Source organism: Trichosurus vulpecula, chromosome 4 (assembly GCF_011100635.1).
Source record: "Trichosurus vulpecula isolate mTriVul1 chromosome 4, mTriVul1.pri, whole genome shotgun sequence".
Classification (NCBI taxonomy): Eukaryota; Metazoa; Chordata; class Mammalia; order Diprotodontia; family Phalangeridae; genus Trichosurus; species Trichosurus vulpecula.
Window position 1 is genome coordinate 160,650,191 of NC_050576.1, and position 12,270 is coordinate 160,662,460.

Here is a 12,270-nt window from a genome sequence, read left to right on the forward strand (position 1 = left end):
AGGAGGTGGAGAAAGGGAAACTGGGGCCTGAGGGGTCCAGGAATTTGGCTTTCCAATTCTGTCCCCTCCCCCTCCTCCACCATCGGCTTCTTGGCTTTCCCTGTGCCCACCGAATGTATCCTCCCAGTCTAGCTGTCCCATTCACTGAAAAAAGAGGACCCAGGCATCCCTTCCCCCTCTTTCCCTGAAACCCTGAAAGTAGTTCAGAACCTCTTCTCCCCTTCCCTCCACGGCCCTGACCCAGGTTACAGGAGGAGAAGGGATGCACATTGTGGGGGAGGGGGAAAAGATCGGCCCAGATCTCTGGGGATGGGGATTGGGAGTTGGCATCTCCAAGTCCCCGCTAGTAGCGAAGGGGAGCCGGGCCCCGCCAGGTGGAGAGAGGATGGGGTGGGGCGGAGCGGAGGGAGGAGGCCGAGGAGCCGGGGCGGGGCCAGTGGCCCTTATAAAAGGAGCCCAAGCCGGATCACTTTCCCGGCTTTGGGGTTTCGCTGTGATTGTCTCCTTCGCTCGTGGTGCTTAGAGATCCCGCGGTGGGAAGGAGAAGGAGGTGTCTTCCGAAGCTTCCAGTCTTCCAAGCCCTATTTCTGGGGGAAAGTTTACCCACTTCTGCCAAGATGTCCAACTTCTCGGGGAACTGGAAGATCATCCGTTCAGAAAACTTTGAGGACTTGCTTAAGGCGTTGGGTGAGAAAGGCTCTGGGATTAGCCCTGGGTGGTCAGAATAAGAACGGGTCCCTGGGGAGAGGGAAAATGCCAGACACTTAGAGACACCCCTAGAAGGCGGTAAGTGACTGGGGAGGGGAAGATGTTTGATGCCTGGGTCGTTTCCCGCCAGTCCCCCCTACCCCGAGTGAGGGCGAGGGTTGAGGAAACTGTTGAAATCTTGGGAGATGGGGTGGGAGATGCCTCAGTTCCTCCCCTCCAAACTGTGGTGTGCCCGATATATGGGTCCCTAGAGGAGGAAAGGAGAATGATAGATACCTCCTCATACCTCCCAGGGAGAGAAGGTATGAGGAGACATACACCAGAATTCTGCTCAAGTTTTCCTGGGAATCATCCCATCAGTCCCCCACCCCAATAACTCAAAACCCTGGGAAGGGTGAAATTAATTTCCTGGTTTGGATAGAGATGGGGGCAGATAGGCTTCCTTAGGGGATCTCAGCTTGGTAAGGTTGTCAGCTGAGACTTGATTGGCTGTCTGCATCCCTGGAGGTCATACCTGGGAAAATTCCTCATGGAGCTAGATGCCTGGGTCTGCCTGGCACCAGTCCCTTTTATATGGGTCTCAGTCTTTTCCCTCCAATGAATAGCAATCCAGTCCCTAGGAGGTTCTCGATGAGGGAGTAGGTGGCTCCCAGCTATCCCTGGTCCCTTCTTCCATCCAATTAAAATTATGAGTGACTGAGCTTGGGGTCCCCTTTCCTTCTATGACTGAGCCATCTCACCTCCCTGATTCCCAATTCTCTTCAGGGACCCAGGCATCCTGCGCCCATTCCAGACTCCCTTCATACCTCTATCCTCAGCTATCCTGCCTTCTCTCTCTCCTGCTCTATTCCTACTTCCCTACCCCCTTCTGCAAGATGAATATTTTCCACCAGCAGCTTCTGGATCCTAGGAAAATAGTTCTGGATAATTATCACTTTCTTAGGTTTCATCAAATGGCTTTGCATGAAGCCCAATTCTTTCTCCACCCCACCCCTCTCCTGAGTCCCTTCTTTCTTTGCACTCTCCCCTTCCCCCTTCTTCCCCTTCCCATGCTGGTTAGGCAGGGCTTACCTGCTACAGGAGCATGGGAAGTGTGAGGGACCACCTAGGAATTGTAGCCTTCCTCCATTTCAGACCCTCCCCTCTATCTCTGATTTCAATTGTTCTCACTCTGACTCCAGGAGGATGCTTTGGAGGATTTAAGACAGGAATCTGGTGCACAGGGTTCAGAGATCCAGAGGCTGGAGATAGTCAGAGTTGCATGGAATCTTAGAGACACCATCTAGTTTGGCTTCTCTCCCCCCACCTCCACTTTACAGATGATGAAACTGAGGCAAGGTGATCTGCCCTAGGTTTCACAGCAGGTTAGGGCAGAGCTAGGGCTTGGAGCCCAGGTTTCTTAATATCTAAATCAGTGTTAGTTTAGAGGGAAGGAAATGCCAGAGAAATGGGGAGTGTCTTTAGGGCCCAGGACCTTGAAGAGAAATAACAGGGCACAGGGACTAATTCTGCTGTGGGAAAGGGATGGAAGTTAGATAATAGGAGAGACTAAGGCTGGAGACAGGACAGAACAGCAAGAAGGGGCAAATAGTGCTGCTATGGTCCTTCCTGAGAGGAGATAGAAGATTTTGGGGACTGAGCAGGGGTTACCCTACAAGGCAAGGGACAGATAGCATGAGTTAGAACCCTGTGAAGGATTCTAGATCAGAGTTAGAATGTCATAGAGTTGCAAAGTGGAGCTGGATGGGACCTTAGCAACTATAAAACTCTGCCGCCCCCCTCCCCCCGCCTTTTACCGGTAAGGAAACTAAGGGCCAGGTAGTTTGGAGACTTGGTCATCCCTGTATCTTACTGCTGACTGTTTGGAAGTTTCTCGAAGTCTAATCTGTACTCCTCTTGTTCTACTCTCCATGGAATGGAGCCCAGGCAGATCTCTGGAGAATCCCCCTTCAGAGTCTGGGACCATTTATGCATGCCCCCCTCTCCCCTAGCTTTGTCTTCCCTGAGCTCTGTCCAGAGAAACCTGCTCTAAAGGAGAATGAGGCAAGAGCTCTGGTTCTCCCAGCCCCAGCTGGAAAGTGAGATCTGAGACCTGACCTTGTTGTCCGTCTGTCTCCATTCTGTTTGTCCTCTCTGCAGGGTCCCTTCAGAGCCACGTGTCCTTCCCAGAACATGCTGGGGACAGATTGAAAACAGACCCATTAGACAAACACACATCGCCAAAGTCAGCTGAAATCATCAGAACCCTCTCCCTGATTGTGCTCCAGCAGGGTGGGGGCAGGGGGGAGGGGGAGGGCAAAGATGGGGACAGAATTTTTTCTAAGTCTTCCTGAGAAAGAGGACAAACCCCTGACTCCACCACACTCCCTTCCCACCCCTACCCTGGGAAGTCCATCTGGGGTGGCTTAACCTTTAGTACAGTATAGAGAAGACCCTGGACTCTCATCCCAGCTCTGCCACTTACTAGTTACATGGCCTGTTCCTAAAGGGCCTCAGTTTCTTCTAGCAGATGCAATGAATAGAACCTCAGGCCTGGAGTCAGGAAGACCTGAGTCCAAATTTGGCCTCAGACATTTCTTAGTTGTATGACTCTTAGCAACTCACTCTGCCTCAATGTCCCCATCTGTAGAATGTGAATTATAATGGCACCTACCTTCCAGGTTGTGGTGAAGATAAAAACAGTTCTCAATCACTGCTGGTCATTATTATTATAACATGAAGATGATAATAGTCACACTGCCAATCTTGGAGAGCAATTGCCAGAGTAACATGAGGTCGTGGTTATGAGCCCTATGTGGATTGAGCTAATAGGCTTATTACCATTCATCTTATTCTCCTGTTTTGGCATCACTCTACCTGGTGGCCAGGTGTGGGACACCTGTGTTTTACTTCTCTTCCCCAAGTCCTACTACATAATTAATTCCCTTCTCTGTTGATGGGCTAGAGGTAAGTAAAACAGGAAGCCTGGTTACCCTTTCCAGTCCTGTTTTCTCTTCGGGGTAGTCTGATTTTCCACTTTTCCCTGCTCTGAGATCTCAAGGATACCAGTACATCATCTGTCTTTAGCTTTGGAGTCAGGGTACCAGGGTACAGCTGGAGAAAGAAAGCTTCTCCTCTGGACTTCCTGGAAGGAGACAACTGGATCCTCCTCAAGAGGTCCTCAGCTCATCTCCCCTCTTAGGACCCAGGAGTCCTGACCTGGGGCAGAGAAGTGTTTGTGTTCCTTGTTAATAGTAACAGCAGGGCTGGAGGCAGGCCAAGACTCAGTAGAGTCTGGAGGTGAGGAGAGAATCCTGCTGCCCTGATCTCCCAGCTCACCCCCACCCGCTGTCTTCCTTCAGGGTTCAATTCTAGCCTAGCCCAGCCTAGGGCCGGGAGCTGGGGAGAAAAGAAGGCAGTGGGTAGGACTAGGGTTCTATGTTTCTAGACTTGGGATCACACCTTGGGCTTCGTCACTTCCTTCCCTTCATTTTGCTTCTCTTTGCTTCTCCACCCCCCAATAAAAGTTGGAGGAGAGAACAGACAAAGAGTCCTGCGGAGGAGGCCAGGCCCAGAGTGATAGGGGTGGGAATGGAGGGGAGGGACAGCCTCTTCCACTGAGAAGGAAGATTTTCCAGAGGCCTCACTGGGGTCTATCTCTTAAAGCAGGGCTGTCCAAAATACGGCCCGCTGGCTGCATGTGGCTTGTAGTGCCATTTTATGCAATCTGCCTGTGGGTTTTAATTCTCAGGAGCAAAAAAATAAAATAGTAATTTGCATAGAATACTTATTAGATTTTTTAATTCCATCACTAATAAATAATCTCGATGTTAATTTTCTTTGATGTTTTTAAGAAGTATTACGGACGGAACATATTGCATGGAATTTTCAATCCATCTGTGGGATGCGTTCCGGCTGTATGGTACAGACTAGTCAGTATGCACCTACCTTTATGCTGTTGTATTGTCACTTTGTTGTTTTGTGTTTGCTTTCTCACTTCGTCTGTTGTATTGATGACACGTGTTCCCCCACTTTCTATTAGTGTACTATATTTTTTATTCTGGGTGCGGCCCTTGCATAATTATTTTATTTTAATGTGGCCCTAAGATAACCTAAGGTTGGACAGCCCTGACTTAAAGGATTATAGGATTTAGGGAGGAGTGGGGCCTTAGAGATCAACTAGTCCAATTCCTTCATTTTACAGATAAGGAACCTGAAACCCAGAGAAGTAGGGGCTTACCCAAGGTCACAGAAATAATAAGTAGCAGAGACGGGATTCAAATCTGTGTCTTCTGATTTCGGATCTCCGCTACATCAAGTTGACTGGAGTGGGGCTGGTGAGGGATCAGAGAGGGAGAAGGAGATGGGTCCCTGGTGCAGATGTCTAAGAGAAATGGGAAATGCCTAGAATGAAGGACTAAAGGAAGAAGGAGGGTGGTGTGGGGGCTGAGTGAGTGTCAGGAGACCTAGGCCTATGCCCCAGCTCTGGCTTGATGTCACTGCCCCCCTCTTTCAATTTCTTCATCTGTCAAATGGGATTTAACGTCTGAACTACCTACCTCAGCAAACGAGATAACTTGTAAAGTGCTTTGCAAACCGTAAGATGTGATGTAAATTCAAGCTGTTCCTATTACTTCTCTGGGTTTGTTGGGAGCAAAGTACTTTATGAATCTTAAAGCAGTATAGAAATGTGATCTTTTTTCCTTGTCTTCCCAGAAGCAGGGAACAGGTGGGAATTTCTGGTTGGTGGAATTGACATCAGGGTTGGTACCCGGGTCAGTTTTCCAAAATTCCCGAGCCCTTCTCTGTGGATCATGAGTGGTTCTATGCTTGGGTTGAACTCCTGCCTGGTATCCTGCTCTGGGTCAGGACTTGAAGCTCCTGGCCCACAGGTCTCTTTTGGGTTTGTCTCTCAGCTCTGACACTTTCCTGGATGTGAATGCCCACGGACACTTAAATCACCAAATCCTGAAAGAAATGAAAAGCACTTACCAAGTCCTTCTAGGTTCCAGGCTCTGTTCTAAGGGCCCGAAATATAGCTACCAAAAAAATGAGGCAGTCCCCCCTTCCTGGAGGTAACATTCTAATTGGGGGGAAGACTACACGTTTAAGGCAAGGGATTTGGTTTGCTCGGATACGTACTTTCTAGAAGCTATGGTAGTATCGATGACTGTGCTTAAAGAAAGAAGTGGGAAGTAGACCTTAAAGAACTATAGAAATGTGAGTTGTCTCTTCTCCAAAAGGACCCAAACATTCCCTTTCCTCTCTACGGCCTTTTGTTCTCCCCAATCCTTCACCACTGAATTGTTCCCTCTTCTCATCTGATCTGACTTTTGCCTGATGCCAGAATCTGAAATTCTAGGCTCTTAAATTTTTTTTCATGGATTCTTATGGCAGTCTGATGAAGTCTATGAATCCCTTCTCAGAATAAATTTTCATACACAAAATAAAATAGAAAGAATTACAAAGGAAACTAATTCTATTAAAATACAGTTATCAATAAAAAACAGATTCATGGACCCCAGGTTAAGAAACTCAGATCTAGAGGCCAGATCGCAGGAAGGACTTCCCTATACCAAAAGGGAGGTAGGCAGACAAAGGAGGTAAGAGCTTCCTTCTGAGGGAGATTTAGGAAAAATTAGCCCCTCTAACCCATACCCCTTTACAGGCATGTTTGGGGGAAGGCCAGAACAGCTGACCTAGCCTGAGGGGAGGATCCAAAGGCCACAGGGGGCAAGCAGGGCAGAAAAAGGGAAAAGATGGGACAGAAGACTGGAGTTAGGTGGGGTTCAAGGGACTGAGAGTCAGGGAATAGGAACTCAGATCCTTTTGGCTGCCTGTGGAGGGAAGTCTGGACACCTAGATTCAGCAGCACCCTTAGGGGAGGGGTTCTGGAAAAGCTGCTGGAGAAAGGCTCCAGAGAATCCAAGATATCACCATGAACAATGGGCGGGAGAGGGCAGGCTCTTGGAGGACACAGGAGTGACTAGGGGTGGCCTCCAGGAAATGCCAGGGTGTGAAGGGAGGAGAAACTGGCGCTCCCTGCTAGAAACCGGCCCTGATTCACTCCCAGGAAAGCCACAGAGACAGGGAGAGGTTGTTAGAGACAGTTCCCATAGAGGCTTGGACCCAGAGGTGCAGGGGACCCAGGTGCCTTGATTCTTAGTCATAGGACTAATAAATACCTCAAAACCTAGGGGAGAAAAATATCCTCTTAGCCTCCCTTCCTTCAAGGCCTATTTCCAGTCTTATCTTCTCAAAAAGCCTTCCTTAACCTCCCCTCCCCATCCTGGTACCATTTTTGGCAGCATAGCTCCTAAGAGATTAGTCCAATTCTCTCACATTTTTTTTTTTGAAGGCATAGCATCTCTTTTTTATTGCTACCAATAAAATCAGATCACTAGGAACAACCTGTTTAGTAAATACCAACTCTATGCCAGTTTTAGAAAGCTAATTAAATGCTAATCTCTTTCCTTTGTAGAAGGCGCATTTATGTATAGTCATGGGACAACCCTCTTCTTTCCCCCCAATCTGCTGAGACCATTCCATGGAGCATGAATGGGAACTGACCTACAGAGGTCACATAGCAATGGGGGGGTCCCCTTGACCACTACCATTACAAGAGAAATACATGGGACTATCAGGTCAACTAAACCAGATACCTTGAGTACTAATCCTACTAACTTCTTCATTTTCAGAAAACTAAACTGAAGCCCAGAAGCAGGGGCATGCTGGTAAATATTTAACAATAGGCTCCTCAGAGGGGGGAAAACATACATTCAATGCACTTTTAAGTTTAGTCTGCCTTGGTAACATTTTCTTCATCACTTTTTTAAGTTTAGACAATTAAAAAAACACACATTAATCAAACCCTCATTTGTAGCATTTGCTGATTCTGAGCTATAAATGCCCTACTGAAAATTTAACAGTTAGCTCTCATACCTGGTTCTAACCCAATTTGACATAATAGGTAATTGACAGAGCCAGGATTATTTTTTTTTTTAAAGAGGAAGTGGGGGTTGAGTGATTTACCCAAGGTAGCATAGCTAGTAAGTATCTGAAGGCAGATTTGAACTCAGGTTCTCCTGACTCCAGGGCTGGTTATCTATCCACTGCGCAACCTACCTGACTCCAGAGTTCTTTTCCCAATACAGTGAGGTATTTATCAGGCACTTAGAAATGCTACATCAAAATAGAGAGGAATTATTTCTCAAATGGTAAACTCCTAGGGACAGAACTTCTAGTAGATAGACTGCTGGAGTCAAGGAGGTCTGAGTTCAAATCCCGTCTCAGACAAGTACTAGCAATATGACCCATAGCAACTCATCTAACCAGTGTGACTCAGTTTCTCTATTTATAAAATGGAGATGATAGTAGCACCTTCTTCCTGGACTTTTCTGAGGTTCAAAGGAGATATTCTGTATAAAGTGCTTTATAAACTTTAAAGTGCTAGCTATTACTACATATGTTATTATCAATGCTAGCTATCATTCTTCCTCATGGGACCTGGCATATTACAGGTGTTCAATAAACGCTTTATTGAGAGAGGGAACAGAGACACTCAACATTAGAGATCATCTCCAACCAGTACCCAAATCATGGATCCTCTCTGCAGTATCCCCAGTGAACAGTCACCTGGCCTCTACTTAAAATGAAGAGGATCCCAAGGCCCAATCCCACTTTTGGATAGCTCTATTTATTAATATATTTTCCTTAAGTTGTGTTAAAATCTGTTGTCATATGACCTTTGCCCGTTGGTACTACTTTGGAGGATCATGGAATTTGACCCTCTAGGGGACCTTAGACACTGTCTGGTTAAAGTTCATCATTTTTACAGAAGAGGAAAAAAAAGATTTGGGGAGAAGGGGCTTGTTCTAAGTCACGAAGGGAGCACAAAGGAACCCCCTTTCAAATCTGTCTTCAGATCCAGCGCTCTTTCGACTATGTCATACTGTGTCTGTCTGAGGGCTATCTCCAGTGGTCCTGATCTACATCTGGCCACAGGGCCCAGATGGCTCAAGGAGGAGAAAGGCTGGTGACTTTGCACAGCCCTCCCTCACTCAAATCCAATTCAATTGCCAGTCATGGCATCACCTTTCTGATGTCATGGTCTTCTTCAAGAACAAAGAACAAGCAACAACAACTGTATCTGTCCTCTGGAGCCAAACTGAACCAAGTTCCACATTTCAAGCCTGTTGTTATCATTTCAATTCAACAAACATCAAGCCTCTCTCCTGCCTTCCAAGTCTTTTGACTCCAAATTCAGGGCTCTTCCACATCTTCAGGGATGGGACTAGGGGAGGGGGAAGCAAGGGAGAGGACCTGCAGTAGGGTACCAGCTGTCCTGGGGCCGTGTTGCAGGTGGTGCTGAGGGTGGGATCCTTGAGGAGTGGGGGTATCCTCTCCAGCGGTACCCTGCAACAGGGAGGAATTCTTACATCCATGGGCAGGAAGTTACAACTTCTCCATCCCTTGGCAGGGGTGAATGTGATGCTGAGGAAGATTGCTGTGGCAGCCGCCTCAAAGCCAGCAGTGGAGATTAAACAGGATGGAGAGAGTTTCTACATCAAAACCTTTACCACTGTGAGGACCACTGAGATTAACTTCAAAATTGGGGAAGAGTTTGAGGAGCAGACAGTGGACGGGAGGCCATGTAAGGTCAGTGTTCCTTATGGGAGGAGGGAAGGGAGAGGGAAATGGTTGGAATAGGCTATAACAGGGGTAGGGAACCTGCGGCCTTGAGGCCATATGTGCTAGGTCCTCAAGTGTGGCCCTTTGACCGAATCCAAACTTCACAGAACAAATCCCCTTAATAAAAGTATTTGTTCTGTAAAACTTGGTCTCAGTCAAAAGGCTGTACCCAAGACTTAGAAGGCCACGCAGGTTCCCCACCCCTGGATAACATCCTGACCCCTTTGGAGCCTACCTTTCTGCCTCATTTTACCCTTTTTCTGGTCAGGAAGGCTGATACCTGCTTCTCCACTGAAAAAGTCTTCCAAGTCTGCAGCTAAATTGCACTGATTTCAGAGTCTCATTCTCCACCTATGTCTTTCTGTGATATGGCTTCCAGCCCTTTTACTGAAGTCATAACTAGGGTGGGGCAATTAGGACTTCACCCCAGAGTACCGAACCTAGAGGGCATCAGGAACACTTAAGCTAGTTTAAATGGGTTAGGAACAATTGAACTTAGCAATTAGCTAGCAAGAATAATTAGTTAAAAATAAGAAGCTTCCTTCTGGGAGGGCTTGACAGGCTCAACACAGATGAGTACCTTCTGAACTTCTCCCCATCCAGCCACCTCCCTCTGGCAACAACCATTAGCTGCCTTGCTATGTCACATGAGAGCCTCTTTAGAGCTGCTTGACCTGGGAATGACCCATGGTTCTTGCCCTGGGTTCTAGTGGGGACTCTGCCTTCTGCTGACCCCACCCCATTGCAAAAACTTCTTCCTCCTCACCTTAGAGCCTGGTGAAGTGGGAAAACCCGAACAAGATGGTCTGTGAACAGAGACTCCTGAAAGGGGACGGACCCAAGACCTCCTGGTCCCGGGAGCTGACCAACGATGGAGAATTGATCCTGGTAAGTGCTCCCCACCCGCATTTCCTCTTGCACAAGAGCAAATTGTCTCCCATCCCCTAGCTCAGGCTTGGTTCTAATGAGTGTCCCATGCAGGTGGATGGAATAGGGATTCATTTTTGTCCTGCCCCACCCTACTCCACCCCCAACTGCCTAACCTAACCCTAACCTCTACCACCTCTACCACCTCTACCATATTGGGAATGATGGCTAGGTATGAGGATGAAGGGAGACACAGAACAGGAGATCCCAGCGCTAACATTAGATTTCTTCCTCTACCTTAGTCCATGTTCGAATACCCCAATTCTCTGAAAGCTCACCCCTGGGCAAAACTGGGGGATAGGAGGTAGTCTGGCTCCATTTCATGTGGGAGGGTTTCATGAAGTCAAGGAGGCCTTGGTGAATAAGAAGCCAGGACTAGAAGGTGGGGAGAAGGGAAGGCCTCTTTGTGGTCTATATTGGGGAGGAGTGTTGGCTTTGCCTTCTCTTCCCACAAGGACTGATACTGGGGAGGCTGAGAAAAATCATGTCCCTTTCTACCACCGACTCCAGGCAGGCCTCCTCTGCCAGTCTCCAGAGGGGGAATAGAGGCCAGAAGAGCCAGGCCCTACCCCCACCCATCTGGAGGACTGCCTTGGTCCTCTCCCCTAGACCATAGTTTCTGTCCTTCCAGACCATGACAGCTGACGATGTGGTGTGCACCAGGGTCTACGTCAGGGAATGAGTGCTGAAGGGATGTTCTGAGAGGCTCCCCTACATCTTCTGCCTCTCTCCTGCTCCATGACCTCCTAGTAACCACTCAACTTCAGAGTCTTTTGTTTACCTTGCCATACTTTCCTTCCAACTCTGCCCAGCTAGTTCTCTACCCTGCTCCCCTGACCTACCCTGCCTCCTGTTATATCTGGAAGCCAACATCCCTGGGCACTTCCTAAAGCCCACCTCTGCTTCCTCTACCCCTTGCTATTTTACCTGACCCACCCCAAATGAATCCCTGACCACTCTGGCCAGGGACTTTGGCTTCCCTCCCTCTGTCTCTGATTAAGAGACTCCGTCCAGCAGAGGTCCTCTCCATTTCTGAGAGATCCTGAAAGAGAGGGTGAGAGAGTGCTCCCCATCAACACCAGACAGAAGCCCATGGCCTCTGCCTTATCCCTAAGGCCTCTCCCTCTGTCCCACAGCATTCTCTTCCTTCCCCGTATCCCTGTAGCTGATTCGATTTGGGATATTTATTTGTTAATGTTATTAAACCATTTGAAAGCTAAACCTCTGTCTGACCACTAGTGTTTGATTTTGGTGGGAGGAGGGAAACCTGGGAGGATGGGTGTGGACATATGGGAGATAAGTGGGTGGGCAGCAGGTAAAAAGATATATTGTTTTTTTTACTGCCAAGCCCTTTGAACACATGACCCACATTTCCTCAATTCCCCTTTGGTCCCCTGAAATCTGGTTTCTGCTCCCACAACTCAGCTGGATGCTCTTTTAAAAAGGTACCAGTGAACCCTCCACTGTCAAATCCAGTGACCTTCTTAAGTTCTCATTCCTCTTGACCTTCTGACAGCATTTCCAACTGTCCACCAGTGTGTGTGGGGAAGGAGTCCTGGTGTCTGCATCCAGAAGGCCTAGGTTTGAGTTTCCTGGCTCAGACCCCAGGCATGAGCTATCCACTCTGTGAGAAAGGAGAACAATACCTTTGCTACCTACCTCTCAGGCTTGTTAGGAATGATTTTTATTAGTCTTAACCACTCCCTCCTTCTTAAGACTTGGCTTGGGTGACAATGCATTGTCCTTATTTCAATTCCTATCTGCTAGCACCTCCTTATCCTCTCTGTGGGCATCCCTCAAGGCCCTGGCCTTCGCCCTCTGCCATTCTCTATTCTTTATCCTTTTGGTGATCTCACCTCCTCCCACACCTTCCATTGTCACCCATGTATGGGTGACTTCCAAAGCTTCACCTCCAAACTGCCTACTAGACATTTCCACCTTGATATTCCATTGGCCTCTCACATT

General features: G+C 48.0%; 1 protein-coding gene across 1 annotated transcript; it reads left to right on the forward strand.

The window, feature by feature from the left end:
• Positions 1–474: 474 nt before the first annotated feature.
• CRABP2 (cellular retinoic acid binding protein 2) lies at positions 475–11,526 on the forward strand. Its single transcript, XM_036757002.1, has 4 exons — positions 475–687; positions 9,167–9,345; positions 10,150–10,266; positions 10,937–11,526. The coding sequence occupies exons 1-4, from the start codon at positions 618–620 to the stop codon at positions 10,985–10,987; spliced, it is 417 nt and encodes a 138-aa protein (XP_036612897.1). The 5' UTR covers positions 475–617; the 3' UTR covers positions 10,988–11,526.
• The last annotated feature ends 744 nt before the right edge of the window (positions 11,527–12,270 follow it).